This window comes from Xyrauchen texanus, chromosome 13, assembly GCF_025860055.1.
Source record: "Xyrauchen texanus isolate HMW12.3.18 chromosome 13, RBS_HiC_50CHRs, whole genome shotgun sequence".
In the NCBI taxonomy this organism is placed as follows: Eukaryota; Metazoa; Chordata; class Actinopteri; order Cypriniformes; family Catostomidae; genus Xyrauchen; species Xyrauchen texanus.
Window position 1 is genome coordinate 32,043,262 of NC_068288.1, and position 26,150 is coordinate 32,069,411.

At 36.6% G+C, this 26,150-nt stretch overlaps 2 protein-coding genes across 3 annotated transcripts in view; one reads left to right on the forward strand and one right to left on the reverse strand.

Moving 5' to 3' along the window:
• The window catches only part of gabra5 (gamma-aminobutyric acid type A receptor subunit alpha5), a 50,200-nt gene that overhangs the window by 17,106 nt on the left and 6,944 nt on the right, over window positions 1–26,150 (reverse strand). The window contains exon 6 of the mRNA XM_052140709.1: window positions 20,141–20,223. Within this exon, the coding sequence (XP_051996669.1) occupies window positions 20,141–20,223 (83 nt within the window). The remainder of the gene's footprint in view (window positions 1–20,140; window positions 20,224–26,150) is intronic.
• Window positions 1–26,150, forward strand: part of gabrb3 (gamma-aminobutyric acid type A receptor subunit beta3) — a 112,394-nt gene that overhangs the window by 5,042 nt on the left and 81,202 nt on the right. The gene's annotated exons all lie outside the window — the stretch shown is intronic.

A 26,150-nucleotide genomic window follows, 5' to 3' on the forward strand; every position in this document is an offset into this window, starting at 1 on the left:
ATATGGACATTACCGTTTGATAAACCAAAGTAAGTAACGGTCTACTGTAGATAATGGAGGAGAAAATATTTCTCATAGGCCAAGGGTTAAGGCTTGGGGAAAACAAATGTAGTTCTTTATGTGGTGACCGAGTAAATGGCCTGTAGAAAATTTGTATTCAAAGATGGCTGAATCTCTTTCCACTAAAATAGTTCAGCATAGTTTGAACTGACAGAAGTGTGTGAATGTGAGTGTATGTTTGGATGAGTGCATTCTTATCATCATTTGTGGTCAAAACTATTTTTGACTGTACTTGACACCTCATTTACGATCTGCTGCTAGTTTCCACTTTACTTTCAAGTAATATGCAAGGCCCTGTAGACAATAACAGCAGGAAAGGATTGAAATACCTTCTATGTCACTCTAAGCTAGCTTCTACATAGGCCTAATAATTTATAAATAAGGTCCCATCAGACAGCTATTCACATGATATAATGATCTGCAAATAATCAGAAGAATCTAGAGCTGTGAATAGATTAAAATAATTAACGATGATTTCGTTTTTGGCATTAACAATATTAATCAAATAATGCCTAATAATAAAAACAAATCCTAGGGCAGGCCTAGCCCACCTTTGTCAATCGGCATATGCAACTTATTGAAATGTAATCTAGGATGCTTACCATTCTAAATGAATGACTTTGCTATGCTATCAAATTGCTTGAAATAAGAAAGGGGGATATCTACAGGGAGAGATTGTAGCTGGTTGTAAAATATTTGGAGTACAATTCATTTAAAAACATTAACCTTCATAATCATAGATAAATGTAATGAAGCCAACCTGCCATATTTGCTCGAAAAACTTTTTTATTCAGGGGTCAAAATTAACTAAATCACAAAAATTTGCTGGAAATAAAATGCCCAAATACTTAATGCCCTGTTTGGGCCACTGGATGAAACTTGGCTGAAAAGCCGTTACTGGGCAGTGTGCTGTCAGAGCCAAAGCTTCAGATTTAGACTAATTGACTCTTTATCCTGAGAATTTTGAAAAGGAATGAATCATTTTGTGGAGGCAAGGCATAGATCTAATGGGGTCGGAGACGAATAATAAAATATCATCAGCGTAAAGCAAAAGATTGTGTGCTATTCCTCCCACCACCACCCCTGGAAAATTATCTTCCCTTCTTATCGTGGCTGCTAATAGTTCCAGGGCAAGAAATATCAATAATGGGGATAGAGGGCAACCTTGCTGGGTGCCCCTTTCCATAGTAAAATAATCCAAAATGTATCCATGTATTTGTACCGCCACTAACAGGTGTCTATAAAGTAACTTAATCCATCCAATTAAAGTTTTCCCGAACCCATACATTTCCAAAATCTTAAAAAGATAATCCCATTCTACCATATCAAACGCCTTTTTGGCGTCAAGTGAGACGGCAGCGACCAGAGTCTGATCATTCACCACTGACCACATGATAATGATGAAACGCCTAATGTTATTAGAAGAGCTGCACCCCCGAATAAAACCCACCTGATCTATATGTATAAGAGATGTCATAACTTCACTTAATAGGTTAGCCAGGATTTTTGAAAATATTTTTATGTCTAGCTGGTTCAGGGAAATTGGACGGTAACTCTTACACTCACTTTGATCTTTGTCCTTTTTAAGTATCAGACTGATGGTTGGCGGAAGCTTTCCATTCTTTAATGATTCCATATAATCTTCTAAAAAGTGGAGCCAGTTCTGTAGTATAAGATCTAAAAAATTCAGTGGCAAAGCCATTTTGCCCTGGAGGCTTGCCTGTAGGCAAGGCCTTAATTACCTCGCCAAGCTAGTCCAAGTTTATATCAAAATCAAGAGAACATTTTTGCTCAGCCATCAGTTCATGGAGTTCTAATGGTTCCACAAAGTTTCTAATATCTTCACCAGTAGATGAAGAAGTGGAACTATAGAGATCAAGATAGAATTCTTTAAAAGCATTAATAATATCAATTTCTGAGGTAAATATTTTACCACCAATGGATTTCACTGAGGGAATGGTAGAAAAAGATGCCCTTTGCTTTATATATCTAGTCAAAAGCTTCCCTGCTTTGTCCCCCGACTCAAAGTATGACTGTCTTGACCTGAATAGCCAAAACTTCACCTTCCATGACAAAATAGTATTATATCTGTATTTCAAATCTCTGAGGCCATTAGACAACATTCATTGTCTTTAGCTCTGCCTCTGCACTTTTAACATTCCCTTCCAACTCCAGGAGTTCCCGTACTTTGGATTTTTTGGTGAATGAGGCATAATGTATGATCCAACCCCTAAGAACCGCCTTAAGTGCCTCCCAAGCTATGCCTACAGAGGACACGGGGGACCAGTTGGTCTCCATATAAACATGTGTTAAACATATGTTAATAAATATGTGGAAACATCCCTAAATGTGCATGAACATCCCTCACCAGTGCGTGAACTGAAACTAAGATGTTTCCAATTGAGCAATCAACAACAGATGAAATGAGGGACTTAGATATAAAAAAATCTATTCTAGAATAAATCTTATGGAGTGATGAAAAAAATTTATAGTCCCTGCCAGATGGGTTCAAAAGTCTCCAAATATCTTTAAGACCAAGATATTTACACATCCTGTGGGGCTTCAATGTTGCTTTAGGGGGCTTACACACTTTTGCTTCACTATGATCAAGGACTGAGTCCATCAATAGATTAAAGTCTCCTCCCGGTATTATATCATGAGGGGTGCCAGCGGCTTGCAACATCCCTTCAACATCTATAAAAAAAGCCCTGATCATCAGCGTTAGGTGCTTAAATATTAGCCAAAATCAACCTTTGTCCCTGAATTTCTGCTAAAACAATAATGACTCTTCCTAATTTATCTTTATTCTGTTTAAGGCATTTGAATTATAGATGCTTACTTATCAGTGTAATGACTCCCCAGCTCTTACTTGAGCCAGCACTAAAGAAAACAGGTCCACCCCATATCTTCCCAAATTTTTCAGCTTCCTGAAGGGAAAGATGCATTTCATGAAGAAACATTATATCATATTTCTTATATTTAAGAAGAGAAATAACTTTCCCTCTTTTTATGGGGTTGAAATTTTGACATATTATAAATAATAGATTTTGTGTCAAAAATAAAATTATAAAGACCACATTCCACATTAGTGCAACAATCAAACCCTTCCCCCCTGAACCAAACAAACAGAAAAAAGAAAAAAGTGTGCATTAACCTCGTGACCGACAGCGACAACCGGCGTCCTTCCCTCTAAACTCAAACAGTCCATATACGCCTACAAGAGCCCCCACTATAACTTTGCTGTTGGATTGCTCAAGTCTGGTGTTTCTATACAAAATTTGTAAAAACAGAATTACACAACATAAAATAATCAATAAAACAAACTCCAGCCAATAAGTGGAATAAACACAAAGAACGTGTAGATTCATCCACATAACTGTTCCTCTACAAAACAAACTCCAGCCTCTTGCGGAACCAGCACACACAATAAAATAAATAAATGAATAAATGAATGGAAAAAAGTCCATTCAGTTTCCTCAGACAGTCCAACAAATGTTAAGTGAGCTGGCCCATTCAACTGCTATATGATTGCAACAAATGACCCAATCACTCAATATCTTGCAAGAAATACTCCACAAAACAAACTCCAACCAATAGGAGGCATAAGCACAAAAAATGTGCAGACTCATCCACAACACTGTCCCTAAGAAGTGCTGCTACACAAAACAAACTCCAGCCACTAGGCAGAACCAGCACAAAAAGAAACAATAAAGGCACCCAGCTTCCTCTGATGATCAAGTGGATGTTCAGTGAGTCGGTTCACTTGGCTGCAATATGAGAACCACAAAATAACTTACTCAGTCCATTGACTTTATGAAGGACATGGCTTAATGTGGACACATAAATATTTATGGCCATCCTTAGTATCTATTCTCTGCTTGGCCGGGAACACCAGTGCAATAGCGAACTTCTTGATGTTTATTGCATTCCTTGAATCGATCTCGTTTCTCTCTTGTTGAATTTGCAAAGTCTGAAGAAAATGCTGTGGTTATTCCAAGAATGTCTTCCTTTCTTCCATGCCTCGCATAACACGAGATGTTTATCGGATGATCTCAGAAATTTTGCCAGAATTGATGAATCAGGGCCTGTTTCCCTAATTGGATCACCAAGCCGGAATCCTGTGAGCTCACTCGATTTCCATCTTATGGCCTGTCATTTCCTCATTTCCACCATTCATTTTTTTTAAAAAAACCTACTTTTTCAAACTCCTCCTAGGCCGTTTAGCTGATCCACATGAAATTTGGTATACATCTTTTCTGCAGACCCTCCTAACAAAAAGTTATCAAAATAATTTTGATTCTCAAAGTCATTCAGAAGATATAAGCCAATATGTTTTGGGGTCTGGCCTATTATGACATATTTGCTTGTTTCTTCTGATTGCAATTTCCAAACTTAACAAAACTTAGTACACATGCTAAAAAGCAAACTCTGAGGCAACATGCAACATGTCATACATTTTGGATGCTAGGGGGTGCTTTGACATAAGGAAGACTTTTTGTGCTACATTAAGGCAATTAGGGTAAGGGTTACCTGTCAAACGCCAAAACAACTGTGTCAATGGCATCCACAGGATCATTTCTTTCAAATCTGATTATTTTTACTGGAGTGTTCGCTTGTAGATAACATTTCAATACTAGTTAAACTAGGAATTAATACTAGTTAAGATTTCAATGACTACTGTTATTGACATTCCAGAAATTATTTTATATTGTAAATAAATGTACCAATAAGAAGGCCCTTTTCCATCACTAACTGAGATCCCACATAATAAACTGTTAAAAATTAAAATTAGCAAATGTTGCCTTAGGAACTATTTCTACCTGATCTGACCTTTAAAGAAATTGCTTTAAATATTGTAAATGTAGTCTGGTTGATTAAGTTGTATTAAATAATATTTTATGACTCAAATAAAATAAGTTAATATATAATTTAAAACATGAAACACATTTCCTAGGCTACCTGACAATTTTTTTAATAATGTTTATGTTAGCATTAACTTTGACAGCATTTGAAGAAACAATTATACTGTATGTATATTGTAATATTGACTGTAGAGATGAGAGTGGAGACACAGGATCAAATAGCTTACATTTAATACGAAGATGCTGGAGTAGACAAATATATAAAAGGAAACAATAAGGAGATAACTCTAACAAATCTACAACTAAACATTACAATAGAAGAACCGAGGAATGAACAAAACTGGCGGATATTTATACACAAAGTGCTGACGAGGGAATGGAGCACAGATGAGGAACAGATGGAAGAGATGAGGGCAGTGAATTCTGGGGGATGTAGTGCCGGTAAACACTCACACTCTCTCTCTCTCTTTCTCTCTCTCGGGGTGGGTGTATGTGAGAGCGTTCCACCTGCTGTATACTGGTGTTTCTTTAGCTTTTCTGTTTTTCTTACTTTGTTTCTGAAATGCATGTGAGTGTATTTCTATTTTATCATTTATTCTATTTTATTTTATTTATTTTTTCTTTTGCTGTTGCTTAGGGGAGATTAGGTTAGTTTAAGTAGATTTTTGTCATATTTCGCACTGCCTAATTTGGCGTCCGCATGGCGCCTGCTCCCACGGGGATTAGGTGCGTGCCGGAGGTGAATGCTTCAATCGAAGATGTGTTAAATCGCAGTTGGTGATTAGGTTGGTCATGACAATATAAATTCATCCTCAATAGTGAACAAAGCTGTGGTGATTTCTTGAAGGCTGAATTACTTGTCAACCAAATAGTTGAAAGTGGACTTTGGGTGAAAGAAAGCTTTGTTAAATACTCCAGCTACTAAAGTCACAATTTCAAATGTCCCTCCATTTTTAGGAAATTAAGGTATAGTTAAAGAACTGTCTAGATTCAGAAAAGTAGTCAACACAGTAAAGATGGTACCCTTTGTATGTAAAAACCTGCACTAAAGCATGTACTCTCATTCAGAATACCAGTTTATATGTTTTTAAACTCTCAGGATAAAACGTTGGCCACGTCTTTCAGAGTGAGTGATGGTGATAGTTTCTTTATGAGATATGCAAGCACTGAAAGCTTACGGTGCTTTGAGTGTGGTGATAGTGGCCACAAAATATTCTCGTGTCTGCATAAAAAAATACCAGAGGAGAATCAGACAGGAGAAGAACAAGGGGAAAATGAAGCTGCAACAGGGAGTCAGATTGAACAGAATTGCAAATCAGAGAATGATTCGGCAGGTCAAGACAAGGAGGTGGGTGAAGAAAATGAGGTGAGTGCTAATGCTGGTGAATCTGCTGTTGTTTTGAAAATAAGCAGGCTAGTTGCAGCAGTGAAGGGGTTTTAAAGAAGGTGACTGCTGCTGGAGATATGTGTTGTGATGATGTTATGGCATTTAGTCAGGATGACAGGTCTAAGGATGATGATTATTTATCTGATATATCTGATTGTCCGAAAGTTGGTGGTGATTTATATACTGTGGAACAGATTAATGGGTTTTTTGGATGAAACAAAATGTAAGAAGGTAGATGTTTCAGGTTTTTTTTCCGGATACTGATAAATTTGTTGCTTCAGTGGTGTGAGCACGCAAAATATGTGTAATTTCTCTGTGCTATTGCAACAGAATTGTTTCCGCCTGAAAAAACAAACAAACATATAACCATGATAAGGCACATGAAAAATGTAGGGATGGTAACGCTGATTAGGGGAGATCATAAAGAATAATTATGATGACTGTATACCCGATTTTTTGTTGTTCATTTCTTCTGTTTTTTTCTCACTTTTCTGTCTCATGGAGCCTTTGCATATAGTGTTTTTAAACATAAATATTCTTAGAGATAGACACAAACAAACATTGATTTTAGAATGCCTAAATCTTAAAAACATTGGAGTAACTTTACTTCAAGAGACCCACAGTGACAGAATTAACAAAGTGGAATGTGGCTTGTGGTGGGAGGTTGAGCATATTCTCAGTCATGGATCCAAAGTTAGTTCAGGTGTTGCTATATTTTTTTGTCCTGCACTTAAGGCAAAAATGTTATTCAAACATGAGACATAACCAGTTTGTTTACTAGTAGTGAAAGCTGAAATAAAAATTTTGGATTTCACTATGGATAGAAATAATGAAGAAATGTACTATCAGTCTTCATCTGTCTTGGCAGATATGGTCAATATTTCAAAGCTTAATGATTTATGGAGAACCACATACCCATAAACTAAACAGTATACATGGGTGAAAGTTTCAGAAGGACAGGTTCATGCAGCAAGGCTGGACAGGGTTTATATTTCAAATAACTCTAGGAATAGAATGTGTAATGCTGATATAATCCCTAATATTAATTCAGACCATAAGATGATTACTGTTGATTATACATTACTAATTGGCATATTAAGAAGAAGCTACTGCAAGATGCTTTTTGTGTGCAAATTTTAGTTTGTTTTGGCAGACATGGCAAATGCATAAAAAAATATTTTAAAGATATTATACAGTGCTGGGAAGTTGGGAAAACCTAAATTTACGTTTTCTGTCAACAGTATACTTGTCAATCCTCAAAAATAATGAAAAATATGATTAACAAACTTTTCTGTTTTTCTTACTTTGTTTCTGAAATGCATGCGAGTGTATTTCCATTTTATTATTTATTCTATTTTATTTTATTTATTTTTTCTTTTGCTGTTGCTTAGGGGAGATTACGTAGATTTTTGTCATATTTCACACTGCCTAATTTGGCGTCCGCATGGCACCTGCCATGAAATTGAGAAGATGATGTTGGAAATAAATGAATATGAATTACAAAATGTAATTGCTTCTGAAAAGTTACAGTTAAGCATGTAGAGCTAGTTTTTCTCATATTAGAGATATTGATGGACCAACAACTTTTCTTTTTCAATTTAGAACAAATAGTTTGTCAGAGGAAGCAAATGTTATATTTAAAACATTATAGTGGTGATTTAATCTCTAAGCCATTTGAAATGAGGCAATATGTTGTTGATTTTTTTTCCAAGTTGTAAAATGCTGATGAAATGGTTCTGGATAGTAGAATTGACCTTTTTAATCATATTCTTAAACTCACACCAGAGCGGAAAAAACACTTAGATCATGCACTCAGCTTTCAAGAAGTGAATAAAGCTGTGCAAGAACTATCAACAGGAAAAGCCCTTGGACTGGATGGGCTTCCCTCTGAAATTTGTATTGGACATTATTGGAAAAGACTATTATGAAATTATTTTATGCTCAATACAGAATGGATGTCTACCTCAGCTCTAGAACAGAAGTTCTCTCTCTTCTACCAAAAAATGGTGATCTTATTTTGCTAAAAAATGGAGACCTATAGTTTTATTGACCATGGATTATAAGATCTTTTCCAAATGCCTTGCAAATAGGTTGAATGAATATATGAATGTGTTCATTTATGAAGATCAGTCTTATTGTACAAAAACAGGAACATTAGAGACAATTTATTCCTTATAAGACATGTAATTGATAAATCCATAATAAATTACATTGATTAGGGAACAGTCTCAATAGATCAAGGAAAGGCCTTTGACAGAGTGGATCATTCTTATATTTTTGATGTTTTAAGTGCATATGGTTTTGGGGATGGTTTTATTTCATGGATTAGACTACTTAATAAAAAGGCTGAATGCATGGTAAAGGTGGCATGAGGGTTACGCACATCTAGTAAAGAGCCCATATTATGCTCATTTATAGATTCATTATTTTATTTAGGGGTCTACTAAGGTAGGTTTACATGCTTTAATGTTCAAAAACACATTATTTTTCCTCATACTGTACCTTGCTGCAGTACCTCTTTTCACCTTCTGTATGAAACGCTCTGTCGTAGCTCCTGTCTCTTTAAAGCCCCCCTCTACGAAAAGCCCAGTCTTCTCCGATTGATTAGCTGGCCCAGTCTGTTGTGATTTGTCAACCGATTAGAGCTTGTGTCGGAAATGTAACGCCCCTTACCATAACTGAGTTTCAGCTCATGAGGCTTCCTGAGCATTGCATTCCTGAGGCGGATATTATGCAAATTTGCTTTATAGTGACGTAGCTATGTCACAGAAGTAATGGCTGGTCTGCTAACCAGATCAGGAAGATCAGGAGCAGTGTTTTCTGCTGGAGAGTGTAACCCCCTTTGGAATGGGGTGGCATGCTTTGCCTCTTTAAAGGAGTGGTGGTGGCGGCTTAGTAGGCTAAAGCATATAACTGGTAATCAGAAGGTTGCTGGTTAAATCCCCACAACCACCACCATTGTGTCTTTGAGCAAGGCACTTAACTCCAGGTTGCTCCAGGGTGATTGTCCCTGTATTAAGTGCACTGTACGTCGCTTTGGATAAAAGTGTCTGCCAAATGCATAACATGTAAATGTAAAATGTTAAAGTCCAAAGGGGAATAAGGCAGGGTTGCCCTCTTTTGGGTCAACTCTATAGTCGTCATAAAACCATTATTGTACAAATTAAGAATTACACTAAAAGTTTTACGTATTGAAGGATCAGTTAATAAACCTGTGAAACTTTCTGCTTATGCTGATGACCTCATTGTGATAATCATATTTTGAGAATATATACAAAATATATTAAGCTGCATTCAATGTTATGAAAAGGCTTCATCAGCTAAGATCAATTGGGGAAAAGGTGAATGTAAGAAGGTTAAAATGGAAAGGAGGAGGCGGGCACCAGACGAACCATCAAAATAATGTTTCATGAGAAAAGAAAACAAAGACAAAAAATAAACACAAACGCACACACTGCAGCCGCATGTGGCTCTCTCTCTCCTGAACTGCGGCATCCCATTGCATTTATCCCTCTCCTCGGCTGATTAGCCCGACTGGGGGCCGGGCATGCACTCCCTCCCTCCTTTGCCTCATGCCTGGAAACCTGGGGGGGGGCTGCCCTATCGGTAGGCTTTTCCCCAACTCTCTAGAGCTGGGGAGGGATAAAAAAATGAGGAGAGGGAACGGGCAAAGCGGAGTGACAGTGAGGAGAGAGAGGAATAATGTGATTTGCCGGCACCCAGATATGCTGTCGTCTGACCCTCAGCCACTCCCCAAACTCTGGCAGACAACAGCCGCTCCTCCCCAGGCAGATCGGAGCAAGTCCTCTGACCCCGGTGGATGGAACGCCCCTCCGCATTTGGCGACCAGTAGGGAACTCCTCCGCCCCTGGCAGCAATTCCACCTCTCCACGCGGCCAGCAGCGAGCACCTCCTTCCCTCGTGGATGGCGGCCATTCCTCCGCGACCAGGCAGCCGGCAGTAACCCCTCTGTCCCCTGGCAGATGGCCGCGGCTGCCCTTTGGGTTGGCTGGTAGTGGCGAGGACTCCACAACAGCGCATCCCTCCTCCTTCATCGGCTTCAGCCCCAATGTAACAGGGTTAAAATGGAAATGAGGAGGCAAGAACCAGACGAACCATCAAAATAATAATGAATAAATAAAGACAAAACATAAACACACACACTGCAGATGCATGTGGCTCTTTCTCTTCCGAATTGTTGCATTTATCCCTCGATTAGCCCGATTGGGGGATGGGTATGCATAGTCATGGTGTGGTGCAGGAAGAGTAACCACAAGTTCTATACCAAAACTGCCTGGCAATATTGAATGGAGCAGAGATGGTTTTACATTTTTTGTGTGGTTTTTTTAGGATCTGAGATTTATAAAAATAATGAAATAATGGAGAAGGTGTCTGTCCGGTTGTCTAGCTGGAAATGTCTGCTTTCTCAGCTGTCCAACAGGGGAAGAGTTCTGATAGTCAATAACCTTATTGCATCTTCATTGTGGCACAAAATGATCTTGGACCCTACAGTAAGCCTTATACATTCAAAGACATTTGGTAGATTTTATCTGGTCAGGGCAGCACTGGCTGAGAGCAGCATTGCTGTATCTACCAGTCTGCAAAAGAGGACTTATTGATGTTGAATGTAGAGTTGCTGATTTTATGTTGCAGGTTGCTCAAAGACTTTTGTATAAAAGACACCTGAGCTGGGCAGATATACAGTAGCCTCTGCATTGTTGAGAAAAGAAGGACAGTAGGGCCTTGATCAGCACCTTTTTTAGTGGATCTTGAAGTAGTGGATTTGACTGGTTTTAATACCTTTTAATATGACAATGTTCAGAATCTGGACGGTTTTCTCTAGCCCTAGTTGGCAAGGCTCTGTCAGTTGTTTTTGGGGCAATCATCATTTATGTGCATCCGGAAAGTATTCACAGCACTTCACTTTTTCCACATTTTGTTATGTTACAGCCTTATTCCAAAATTGAATAAATTCATTATTTTCGTCAAAATTCCTCAAACAATACCCCATAATGACAACGTGAAAAAGTTTGTTTGAAATCTTTGCAAAAATCTTTGCAAAAATAAAAACCAAAAAAACACATGTTTATAAGTATTCACAGCTTTTGCCAAGACACTCAAAATTGAGCTCAGGTGCATCCTGTTTCCACTGATCATCCTTGAGATGTTTATACAGCTTGATTGGAGTCCACCTGTGGTAAATTCAGTTGAATTTGGATATGATTTGGAAAGGCACACACCTGTCTATATAAGGTCCCACAGTTAACAGTGCATGTCAGAGCACAAACCAAGCCATGAAGTCTGTAGACCTCCGAGACAAGATTGTATCGATGCACAGATCTGGGGAAGGGTACAGAAAAATTTCTGCAGCATTGAATGTCCCAATGAGCACAGTAGGCCTCCATCATCTGTAAATGGAAGTTTGGAACCTCCAGGACTCTTCCTAGAGCAAGTGTCATGTCTAGAGGAAACCAGGCACCGCTCATCAACTGGCCAGTACCATCCATACAGTGAAGCATGGTGTTGGCAGCATCATGCTGTGGGGATGTTTTTCAGTGGCAGGAACTGGGAGACTAGTCAGGATTGAGGGATAGATGAATGCAACAATGTACAGAGACATCCTTGATGAAAAACTCCTCCAGAGTGCTCTGGACCTAAGACTGGATCGTAGGTTAATCTTCCAACAGGACAACAAACCTAAGCACACAGCCAAGATAACAAAGGAGTGGCTACGGGACAACTATGTGAATGTCCTTGAGTGGTCCAGCCAGAGCCCAGACTTGAACCCGAGCATCTCTGGAGAGATCTGAAAATGGCTGTGCACAGACGCTCCCCATCCAACCTGATGTCCTGCAAAGAAGAATGGGAGAAACTGCCAAAAAATAGGTGTGCCAACCTTGTAGCATCATACACCATAAGACTTGAGGCTGTAATTGGTGCCAAAGATGCTTCAACAAAGTATTGATCAAACGCTGTGAATACTTATGTACGTGTGATTTTTAGCGTTTTTATTTTTAATAAATTTGCAAAGATTTCAGACAAACTTCTTTCACGTTGTCATTATAGGGTATTGTTTGTAGAATTTTTAGGAAAATATTGAATTTAATCCATTTTGGAATAAGGCTATAACATAAAAAAATTTGGAAAAAGTGAAGCGCTATGAATACTTTCCGGATGCACTGTATAACCCTGTGCTACCAGTAAAACGTTTAAACACAGCTTCAATGAGAACTGCACTTGTAAAAGTAGGTCTCATCAAGGTATCATGTTTTCTGGATAAGGATGGGTGGTTGACTCCAGAAGAGGTTGCAATGAGGATTGGTGTAAAATCGTTATGGATTTCTGAAAAACTTAATAAAAATGTTAGCTGTCTTGCCACCTGATTGGAAACGCGTTCAGAACACAATGATAGCAGTGGCACAGAGGAGTATCCAGAACTGAAAGTAGAAGCAGCTGTGGCCTCATGGCAGGAAGAGGAGGGCAAGCAGCTCCTCTTCAGTACTCCAGAACTTAGATTTTTTGTGACGTGGGCAAGAAATCCATGTATCATGTTTGCGTAAAAGTCACGCACATTCAAGAGTTGCAACAAGTATGTGAATGTAAATGGCAGGAAATGTTTGGCACAGATCTCTCCCCTAAAGGTAGCTGGAAGACCCTGTATAAGAGCCCCATTGAAAAGCGAACTGGCGATATTAAGTGGCAGATTATACCCCGAGTGTTAGCTACAAATAGACCCGGGGCACACCTGGATCCAAATGTTAATGATACCTGTACTTTTTGTTTAAAAACTGAAACTATGTTTCATTTAATTTTAGAGTGCAACAGATTATAACTACTTTTTAAAATTGTTGAAAGAATGGTGTGATATGTTGGGTCATGATTTGAATCACATGGATTTTATTTATGGTCCTAAATATAGGTATAAATAAAAAATGTATGATTTATTTTTTAATTATTTGTATGGACAAGCAAAATTAAGTATATGGTTGACAAGGTAAAAGTATGAGGTTACAGGTATAAGATCCACGAATATTGTTTTGACATAGAAAGTTCTGCTTTCTGCTCAGTTAGCTGTTGAATTTGCCTATATTAAGCTCATTGGAGAATTGAATAACTTTGAAAAGAATTTTTGAAATTAAATATTATGCAAAATAAGTGGTGATTGTCTAGAAATTAAGTTGTAATGTTTTTTTAATATCTAAGTATGTGCATATTGTGTAGCTTACATAGAAATTAGTGTTCATATATTGTAATAAAATGATTTTTTAAAAAGTTACAAATAAAGTCTTTCTCTCTCTCTCTCTCTTAAAATGGCAGCAAGAGTGAAAAGCCTTGTGTAACCTCAATTTGTGCTGCTTTAAAAAAAAAAAATAATAATAAAAATAATAATACTCCCTCCCTGCCCATAAACACCCACACAGTTCCATTTTCAAACTGTCCTTAAAGCCTGTCTCTCTTAACACTGGGATTATGAGGCTTGTGCTGCTTCTAATACTCTGATTCCAGCTATATACACTAGATAACCTTAGTTTCGACTTTATCCATCAGCTCAGCATATTGAGAAAAAGATAAAGGATGTAATTCTTAAAACTACAAGGATGATGTTTTTGATTTGTTGTTAAAATATTACTTTGCGTTTTGCTGTGCATTTGAATAATTTTGCATACACTTCAGTAGCCATCTACTCTTTATACTTAATGTTTACTTTTACACATTTGTGTACACCTGTCTTAAATACTATATTAATTGCTGACTTATCCTTTCAGCCCTAGAAAAAGAGGAAATCCCTAATCCCCCTTTCTCTCTCAAAATTCTATGGGATGAGATATATTGGATTATTCTGGAGATAAATATGATACACCATTTGGGAACTTTACAAGGTTGAATCATCACATAGTAATCGTTGGTCTATATAATCTTTTGAGGTGAACCTGTGATGGCATGCCAACGTCAGCCTGAAGGAGGCAATGCATTATGGGAAGCATTACATGTGCTGTACAATATATTGTTAGTAACATATAAACTGTTAGTTTTGTTGTTAGTAAGTCATATAAGCCTTAATGGACAGGGCAGAAAGAAGATGGCAAAAAAGAAAGGAAGGAAGGAAATTGAGTAAGAGAGAGGAAAAACTCTAGAGAATGATTGTAGAAAAACATATTGAATTAGATACCATATCAACGTCCAAGTGAGGAAGTAGAAATCACAACCTGTCTCATATACAGTGGTCCCAAAAAGTACATAAGCCACACATAATTACGTATCAATGTCATTGCATTACATGACAAAATATGAAACCAACTGACCAACTGAAAGTTAGCACAAGAAAACATTTCACAAAAAAAATTTAGTTGGTTTCTGATTATAAAATAATAAAGATAGAATTCAATATTGAGACAAAAGTATTTGAACACATTCTGTCGGTCAATCTTAGTGGAACATATTCATAATGTGGTGGTTAATGTGGTGAACTACACCTGTGGTTACTCTGCTAAGACAGCTGTGTGATTTTGAGGGAAACTGACCTCATACAAATACAAAAATACCTAAGAAAAGTGAAGGTGTTCTGAGAAAAATCTAGCAGCATTGTTTGCAGTTTACAGTTATGTTTGAATTTTTGTATCTAATGCAATGAAATTCATACATTTTAAATGTATGAAAAACATTTTGGGCCCTCTGTATTCATTATGTGCACAACATTCAAAATCCAATGAAGGTTTATGGGCTAGTCCACAGATTCAGTTAGTGCAACATGTCTCTAATCAGTCCACTGCTGTTAATGTTCCTATGTGTCCAAAAAGACTTGGTCATTCCAATTAAATACTCTTTGGCACATTATCATTAAACTGAGCATTAAGTGACACAGCAGTGGTATTTCACATCATTATCCATTTTCTATGAATGGTACAATTCCTTCCACCGAAATAAGTGATCCTTCATTAAAACAGCCCTCACTAACAGCTCTCATGCCCTTCAAATGATTTCATGGATGGCACTGTTTGAGCATATTGTGCCTGTGCAATAAAATAATGTGTCAGCACATTCAGTGAATCAGGAACAAAGGCATGAGTTCAGGATTAATGTTCATAGCAGGGACAATGATGAACATTGTGCTTGCAGAGATTATCCACTATAGGAGATATTGTCTGTATCTCTTTAGAGAGCATATATATTGTGTATCAAAAAAGCCCTGCATTATCATAATATACACAATAGATTTACAATTGCAAACAGTTGTTTATACAAGCAGTGTTTTTTCCTGGAGCATTTTGGTTGAGATGATGGTTAAAACCAGGCGTCTGTCACTGTTATCCAACCATCCAAACAAAAGCTGTTAAGTGCACACATAATTTATATAACCTTTTACATAACAGAGTACAATACTTCAAGTAAACACATTTGTGTTCTGATTTGCAAGTTAACTCATGACTCATCTGCTGTTTGCATTTTTGCTAGCTCTTAAAAACTACAGCAAGGAGGCAATGGCCTTAAGAAAGTCTCTGAACTCTATTAAATTTCAATTACATTTTCAATTACAACCTGACAATGTATAATTAATACATCAAAAAGAGATTTGAGGTAGCTTGCTGGGTTTTTAAATCTTAGGTAGAATGTAACATTAGTATGCAAATAAAATGCAAAATTCCCCCACAAATGATGAGAAATCACTAATTAAAAAAATGACAAAAAAATGAAAGCCAAGTAGGGTGTGAGTTTCTGTGCAGGATCACTTATGTTAATTTATTCTGTACTATACATTCCTAAAATTAGTACCTGGTGCTCAACCTTAATTTAATATTTATGACGGATTAAGTAGTTCTTGTTTCTATAATGAAAGAGTTATATTATGCTCAAATTCGATGAGTGACATTTTTATTATTTTTCTAGAGAGAAATAAAGTAAATCGCAAATTGAAAAGGCAAGAACTGGTATGGAAAATCCTTGATCACGTAAACTCACATTTCAGGATTGACCATAAGAGAACTTAAACTGGAAACTCTTGATTGCAAATGCTGACATGATCACACCGGAACTTCAGGTGTAGTTACCAAATTTTCCAGTACGAACCCATTTCGCCAAGTTATTGACCAGCGGCATTTCCCATCAAACAGCCATTCAAATGTGTTTACCATTTCCAGTGGGGCTACTGATAGTGCAAGCAGTCTCAGAAACAAGGGTTCTAGTCCCATGGAAACCAGGAACAATTGCGTTCACATTATCAGTGATGAGGGTACTTCGGACAGGGCCGGATTAACCATTTGGGTTTGTCTAAGGTTGGTTTTTAATTTAATAATCAGTTTGTATTAAAAAAGTACTATCCAGTGTTAAATGTCTCCAATGAGATATAAAATACTGTAAGATTTTATAGGTGAAACGGCACAGATGGTGCTGCCACGTAATACATGTTGGATAAGAATTGGATAAGCCAATCACAGTTGTTTATTAATGGAAGACGATTTTATAAATGCTTTTATAGATACTGCTGAAGTGGATTTACATTCACAGGCATGAATTCATTAAATTATACATTTTATAAAAAATAAGTATTCAAGGGGGCCCGGGTAGCTCAGCGAGTATTGACGCTGACTACCAACCCTGGAGCCGTGAGTTTGAGTCCAGGGTGTGCTGAGTGACTCCAGCCAGGTCTCCTAAACAACCAAATTGGCCCGGTTGCTAGGGAGGGTAGAGTCACATGACATAACCTCCTTGTGGTCGCGATTAGTGGTTCTCGCTCTCAGTGGGGCACGTGGTAAGTTGTGCATGGATAGCGGAGAATAGCATGAGTCTCCACATGCTGTGAGTCTCTGCGGCATCATGCACATCGAGCCACGTGATAAGATGCGTGGACTGACTGTCTCAGAATCGGAGGCAACTGAGACTTGTCCTCCGCCACCCGCATTGAGGTGAGTAACCGTCCCACCACGAAGACCTAGTAAGTAATGGGAATTGGGCATGCCAAATTAGGGATAAAAGGGAATAAACTTAAAAAAAAAACAAATTGTAATAAAAATAACTATCATATATAACATAAAAAATGTCTCCAATGAGATTCTTCTGAGGAACGTTCTTAGATTTAAATGTAGGTTAATGGAGAATTCGGTTTTATGAGCAGTCGAGCGCCCCCTGCAGGAATTCAACTTTGTGTCTCATATGACAATATTTGCTCCACACACAAAACTAGCGTATGAATTTATAAAACATATATTATCATGAGTTATATGCCATTTGAAATGAAGGTGAGTAAGTTATGTTAGAATATGTGGTGAGACATCCCTGTTAATTAAGATTTCTCATAAATCTCATAAATTCATGCCCAGGGGCACCCAGGAGTCTTAATCCGGCCCTAGCTTCGGAGGTTGAATTTTCCCACTAAGATTACATTTTAACTCCACTGACAGTTAGGTTTAAGGTTGGGGTTTGGGTTAGGGCATATGGTTAATACAAAATGCATTTCTCTTTACTGTGATACATAATTTGCAACAAAAAACAACTCGCTTTACAACTTACCTTTGGCACCACTCGGAACATTTCAACCGGAAAAGCCTATACATTCAACAACACTTCCAGCAGGGGGCAGTGGTTCAAATCTCTATTTCAGCTCAAGAACATTTTACCTACTGTTGCGGAATTCACAATGAGATCAGTCTGTTTTTAACTGTACCAGTCAGTCTCAACCAAGAAAGATTTTTGAAAGAGCTAAATGTCAATAATTGGTGCAGTATGGTTGGTTCAAAATTTGCACTAAACACCCCAAGCGTTGGTGCATGCATCAGTTTTTATTCAGTTCAAAACCTTTATGCTATTATAATTTATCAATTCCTGTATTTAAAATTTTTCTTCTACTATTGTAAATATATTCTGATTTAACAGTACCACCACTGAGAATTGGCTTTTTAAAGCCTATTAAAAGCACAAAAGCCTGGCAGACCTCCACAACAAAAAAATCCTAGAACTTCAGACATTTAGGGATTTAATCATGCAGCTACAAAAATACATTTAGTCAAATATTTAGCCTCACTGATATGCCTGATCCTGAAGCATCAGTGACACACTTCTGCTCTAAGCCCTGTCTGTCTCTCTTTCTCTGTGTGTGTTTGTCGTGGTTTTCTGCAGTATCTTTCAATCTACAAACAACACAAAGACCCTGTGTACTGCCCCAATTTGTAATGCCCAAGACGTGAAATAAGGCTGAGCTCATTGCAGGACATTCTTGACTTCATCCTCAAGTCACCCTCCTCTCTGTAGGCAGCAGGAGATAATCTTAATCCTGCTCTTGGACAAGACGCCATGTGATAATGAGACTAAACTGGACGCAGTGCTGTATGTGCTCAGACATTTCTGAAACACTAGTTCAGCAGTCATCAAATAGCCTACCGGCTTGGTTCCATCTGTACCGTGAGATGACAACGGTTGTCCTATCTTCACGTTTCTACAGTTTTAGTGAGCAGTGCATCAAAACAACAAATCTAAACACACCACAAGCACTCAAGGGCAATTAGCGCTATATCATCTTTTTCTAAAGCACCGAACACACTTCATGCATGTTGCCTCTCTCCCACGTGATATAAAAGAGGCGTCACATAAAGCCTGATTAGGCTATGTAGAGTTCCAACAGCGGTTATTTTAACAGCAGCAGCAGAGAAACAGTGAGCAGCAATGTAGATGGAGACTGGCATCTTTTGCTAAAACACATTGCAGAAAATGAGAATAAAGCAGAATGAAACTATCTTCATCTGTCTGATGACTTGGACGGTTCAGCTAAAGCAGGTTTGTGACAGGACAAGTTCCCGTGCCACCTTTATAGACTAGCGTCTTTTTCCAACTAAATGTATCTTTATTAATCAGCTTATGTGCCTTCCATGACAAATTTTAATTTTGTGAAAATAATCTCTAATTATTAGTTATGATTAATACATATTGGTTTATGCTTTGAAGAGATTATTTGACTATTTAAATTTTTTCTTCTTTACAAAGACTATTACTGCCAATGTGAGAAGTCATAATAACTATTAAAAACAAAAAGTAAATACATAAAAAATAAAAATAAAAATAAATCAATTTCAAAGTCATATTGACTACTGAAACCATGCAAGTTATTATTTTCCAGACCTTTGCTGGGAAGTGCATGTAGAGACCGGACATCTCGAAACTTTAATTGAATACCCCTGCACTAGTACACCAAGCTGCCTAAAGGGTGTCAAGTTGTTCCATTAGAGGTACAATCAAAAAGAAAATTCTGTTCATTTACTCAACCTCATGTTGTTCCAAATCTGTATGGCATTCTTTCTTCAGTAGAACACAAAAGAATTTAGGCAAAATGTAAGCCTTAGTTACCACTCGCTTTCACTGTTTGGAAAAAAAAACCATGTGTTCCAAATAAGAATTCATATATATTTGGAACAACATGAGGGTGAGCATATGATAACAGCATTTTCATTTAAGGTCAACTAATCCTTATAATGTTTACCCTATTTCAATATCTTCATTCATTTTAGTCAAAAGGTGAGATAAATAAAATATGATGATGAAAAATACACAGAGAAAAGAAAAAGAGAGAAAGACTAAGACTAAGAGAGACTTTGGAACACAGTAGCAGAGTAATAAATCTGCCATAATGCACTTCAATGGAAATCTCCAATGAAAGATGCAAGATTGTATCTCCTATTACTGTTTCTATTTATCAAGCATGGTGGGTCCCATAGAGAACCCCCTTGTTACCATTGTGCTACTTATTTGCATACATTACAAAAAAACATAACAATAAAAAATGAATAACATAAATCTCCACAGGGATCTTTTCCAATGAAAAATAAAATACTATAGACTAACTTACAGCTGCCAAATTTGAGGGGGCATGCGTGAGCATCCATAGGAAAATCTTCCAACTGCATGGGACACTCTGCTGATATAGTCAATCTGAAGAGAGAAACATAAAGAAATTATTAGATCTCTAAACAAATTTAGATATACTTTTTCTGAGCATGTTTTTTAAGATTAATTTGTTAGCACAAACATATTTTAGTAATCTTTATAACATGGTATATCACAATTAAAAAACAGTGAGTAACTCAATCAATCATTCAAGCATCAGAAATGATCGATATATAGGGGGTCAAAATATGTCCCTGTAGTACATTCAAGTGCGTGTTTTTTTTTTTTTTTTACATATACAATTGATATCTCACATTGTTCTGTTCTAGAACTAGGTATCAAGCATTATTTACAGCTACTTTTGTATTGCATGTTGATTTGATTCTGCTAATTCTGCCTTTGCTTATAACCGCACACACCAACCCACCATACACACTCACACATACAAATGGCATCTCCAATTAATTTTCTCAGTTGTCATTCATGTTTTATTTAAAACACAAAACGTGTAGGATTGAATAATCTATTTCAGGCTCACAGTGCCACCTATTGGAACAATTGAGGACTACAAGCAAATATACAGCCTTCTGCTGCTACATGTCACACTACATTTGGTTCTATCACATAGTTATAACTCAACTCATCGTTATCAGATTTTGGATTTTTAATTTCCTTTTTATTTCTATTTTATATTAAATTTGCTATTTAAAATTCAGGCAGATTGAAAATGTTTCAGATTTTATAATACAGAGTGAAAATGGGAAAGTGAAAGCTTGACCCCTTTTATATCCAAATGTATCTCCTTAAATGTTTTATGAGAAGTACAGTATGGTGAAAAAGTATTAGGCACTTGTGAAAAATGTTGCTTAGTGAGGATTTCTTCAAAAGCAGTGCCATAATTAGTTTTCATTGTTCAATTTACATCATCCAAAATCTAGTAAACATAAAAAGCTAAATCAATATTTGGTGTGCCCAAATTTGCATTCAGAACAGCACCAATTCTCCTAGGTACACCTGGACACAGTTTGTCTTGGTTGTTGGCAGATAGGATGTTGCAAGCTTCTTGGAGAATTCGCCTAAGTTCTTCTATCTATTTAGGCAGTCTCAATTACTTCTGTCTCTTCATGTAATCCCACTGACTCGATGTTCATTGGGGGGCTTTGTGGGGGCAATGCCATCTGTTGCAGGGCTACATGTTCTTTTATTCTATTCTATTTGCAGAAGGAATGTTTGGGAGTCTAAAATATATATTATCAATTGACACTACAGCTAAAGATATAAATAACCATCTTAAGCCAAAGGTTTTTGTTAAACATCTTATGTGTCGAAGACTTTTGAACAGTACTGTAAATATGTTTTAGAAGTATAATTTTAAATTGATGATTTTGAGGATGTGTGGCAGAGCCAATTTCATGACCACCAGTGGGAAAAGCAATGGGAAAGAAAACTATAGAGGTGATAAAAAAGTTACAAAATATTTAAAGTTGACTTAGTGTTTGTAAATGTTGCATATGATGATTTATGATGTGAAAGTGTGTAAGAAAATATAACATTGATTTAAAATAATTTGTAGATATTTTCTATAGAATCATTTCCCCTCTGTCCCACTTTACCAACACTGCCTGAAAAAAATTCTGGGATTTGGTCAAAAGAGAGTCAAAGGTTCTTCTTCCCTGTATTGAGTGTTTCTTAATTACTGCTTTTGACTAGGGTAGGATACATTCTAAGATGTCTATTATGGATAACATCAGATTATGTGGAATTTTGATAATAGTTAAAAGTGCTAAAAAAAGTCACATATTCAAAAGTGTCCCAATTTTCTATAAAATACTAAAATTAATCCAAGGTCTTTTTAATTTTAATTTTGTTAGTTTTGGAGTTATGAAAAAGTGTTTTAGTTACATTTCTTCCAGTCATTTAAGTTTTTATTTTTATTTCAGTTTCCGAACATGTTTTCATTTAGTTTCCATTAATGATAACACAACTCCCTTAAACCAGTGAGGACTTTTATCTGTTGGAATTCCAACAGATAAAACTACTTCTAAAATAGTTTTTGTTGCCTTTCTTCCTTTCATTTTTCATTTTATGGGATAGCATACATTCTTGCAGTTCACAGAATACACTGACACCTTGCTGTTTTAATGTCAAACCTTTGAACTCAGTGCCATTCTTTGTGCAACTAAGAGCAATTCCGTTCAAACCTTTACAGAGTTAAAAACTAAATAAAATAAAACTTGACTACTTAGAGTAGATGTCAGGTACTTGGATTAAAAAAGTTATATATATACATACACACACACACACACACATACACACATATATATATATATATATATATATATATATATATATATATATATATATATATATATGTGTGTGTGTTCTTCATGTACAGCTTTCTTAATTTTATAATTTTTGTCTTAATGATTGTAAAGCACTTTGAGTCAAAATTAATACAATATAACTACTACTCTATGATCACTTCAATAATTCTTTAAACACGCATTAGTGAATTTCAAAGATTCAGATTATTGACCAACACCTAGAAAATAATCTGTTATTCAGGTATATGATAATGTATTTCACAATGTATTAATTTCAGATCTAACCCATTTATAAAGTCAGAATTTAGAGAAGAGTTCTGTAATGTAGAGAACACTGCAATAGCTCTACAGTGACAGAATCAGCTATCCTGCAGCTTCATCTAGTGGAATAAACAGTAAATGCAGTTTTTATTGTACTATAATTGATTTCCTGAACAGTAAAATCTGAGGCTAAACACATTAAATGTGATTGAGACGGATTTTGCAACTGGAAAAAATGTAATCGTAGACCAATCCTATCTCAGCCCTCCTCCAGAAAATCTACTCCAGAAAGTCCTTGAATCTGACTGTTGGACGATATAGTACATTTAAAGAGATAGTTCACCCAAAATAAAAACCCTGTCATCATTAACTCACCTTCGAGTTGTTCCAAAACCTAACATTCTGCCTAATATCTCATTTTGTGTTCAATGGAAAAACAAACAAGAGTGAGTAAATGACAGAATTTTCAAGTCCTTTAACATGACATTAAAAATATGCAAAATAGTGTCGCATCATAATAGATCTTATTCACATTAACACCATATTTTGACGTGAATGAAAGCAAGGCTGTGAATCTAAAATAAAAATATTATTTTAAGAAGGCAGTGCAAAGTAGCGAAACAAAATAAAAATTAGTTATGTTATGCACATTATTTGACATTATCTGTTTTGATAAATAGTCATTCTTGAACACCAATTCAAGCACTCAAATAAACATTTCACAAAAAATAATAACTCACTACTTTCACTATCAGTCAGATATGGAATTTTGTTATTCATTAAATATATACATACTGTAGATCACCACTCTAATTCAGACACTGACCAGGGGTGGAAAGAGCACTGAAAAATAATACTCAAGTAAAAGTACTGTTACTTCTTAAAAAAATTGTTTGAGTAGAGTAATACTACCTGTCCTAAAAACTACTCTAGTAAGAGTAAAAGAGTAGCTCACTTAAAAGTACTCATAAGTTGTGAGTATTGAATACTGAGTTGGGAAATCTATGCCCCTTTATAATAAAAACTCTATGCTGCAATTTAAAAATGTAGCACACATACCATAGTTTACATTCCCTTTCGTTTGCCAGAAAGAATAAAAAGTATAGGTATTTTATAGGTGTTTGTATCTGACAACTTTTAAAATACATCACTTATCTATGATAATGTAAACACTTCATGAATCTGATTTTAAAAAAATAAAATAAAAGGGTGACATGATTACAGAAATTAAAAGATGAAAAAGTTATTTTCAATACAATGATCCTCATTTTATTGTAATGTATGAAACAATTACATTAAAATCAGTTTGTGTGTAATGTCTAAATTTCCCTTAATGCAGACTTTCTTCAACAGAACACAAATCAAGCTTTTTAGAATAATATCTCAGCTCTTTTAGTCCATACAATGCAACTGAATGGGTGCCAAAAATTATAAGCTCCCAAAAATCACACAAGTCAGCATAAAAGTAGCCTAATCCATGTGACTCCAGTGGTTAAATCCATGTCTTCAGAAGAGATATGATACTGTAGGTTGGGTGAGAAACAGATCAATATTTAAGTAAATTTACTATAAATTCTCCTCCCCGCTCAGTCAATCTCCACTTTATCTTGCACTTTCTACTTTTGTTTTTGGTGATTCACATTCTTCAATCATATCGCCATCTACTGGGCAGGGAGAAGAATTTCTAGACTTAAATATGAATCTGTTTCTCACCCACACCTATCATATGTCTTCTGAAGACATGGAATTAACCACTGGAGTCATATAGATTACTTTTGTGCTGCCTTTGTGATTTTGGAGCGTCAAAATTTTGGCATCCATTCACTTGTATTGTATGGACCAACAGAGCTGAAATATTCTTCTAAAAATCCTAATTTGTGTTCTGCAGAAGAAAGAATGTCATACACATCTGGGATGCATGAAGGTGAGTACATGATAAGAGAATTTTAAATTTTGAGAGAACAATTTAAGTAGCACATGGGGGGGCCAATGTTCAACATTTATTTAGTTCTTGTATCTTTTAAGCCCAGAAATAGTTGTGTTCTTATTCTAATCTAATGTATGATGCACAATTTTCTGAAGTTTGTGACTGGTGGAATATTCTGCCTGAAGTCTTGTTCTTCAGAAAATAATCATTTAAAATAACATATTCCAGCAAAAAACTGCCACTTAAAACACACATGGATGAAATGTGAAACTCAAGAACATGCACCTGACGAAAGCTATTCTAAAAAGTGGTGAGGACATATATTTCCCACCCATCTCTACCCATAGCTGAAGCCTATGTATTTAACAATCATTCATTGAAGACCTGGAAACAACTAAGTATTTCCTCCTTTCCTCTATTTTTCAATATATCTGTCTATGTTGTTGTTATTGTTGTGGATGAGGAAATAAGCTTAAAAAAAACTGCAACCTGCAAGTGCCTAAACACTTTGCCCGCACTGTAGCAGCAAGTACACGATTGGCCACTGCTGCGATCAATCACGAGATCGGTCTGCTGTAGTCATTTATGCGTTTCATGCGGTTAGATCTGAGCCAGTTAGACATACATAAACTGTCAACTATAATATACTTACATTTATATTTTATACATTATAAATACCAATAGTATCTAGTAGTAAGTAGATCTGCCCCTGTTCTCTGTGGAAAAGCTAACTGGCATTTTTCATTGCAATAAAGAAATATTCTCCCCTTCAACTAAATTATTTATGAGATTGAGTTGTGCGGACTACACCACAGAAATTTCCAATGTCTGATTACATAAAGTCTCTTTAAATCGACATTCATTTGTGATCAATGTCTGGTGCTAAAGCAAAAGTCATTAGCAAAGCCATTTAGCAAAGCAATTGTGGGAGGACAAGGCTGATCATTGCTAGCATTACAATCATGGCTGCCTTATTATGCCACCCAGTTGCAATTATGCCCTTCCCTCAATGTCTCTGCTGAAGACAATTCACTCTGTGCTTTGGTGTAAGCACTGCAATAAGTTGTCAGGATTGACCCTCAGCAACTAGCATAATGAAGGGCTTGATATTGCTATGGTGCTGGAACAGCTTAAAACCTCCTTCATCAGCAACTGAGGATGGGAGCAGGGTTGAAGGGCCTGTGGTTGACTGGAAATCCTGTGAGATTGTAATTAATGGGGCAGGACACGTGAGACGCTGTTCCCTTAATCAGCGCAGAGCCTTCATCTCTGACAGCTCCGTGATGAGTTGCTGTATTGGAAAAATGAAGGACTGTCCTCTAAACTCAACCTTATTTCAACCGGCTCGCACAACTTTATCAAAAGCAGCCATATGGGAGGCGAAGGGATCGCTGTGTACTTCCTAAACACAATTAGTGCTGAGGTCAGCATTGCTGGATGTGGAGACTAAATGATGTTGA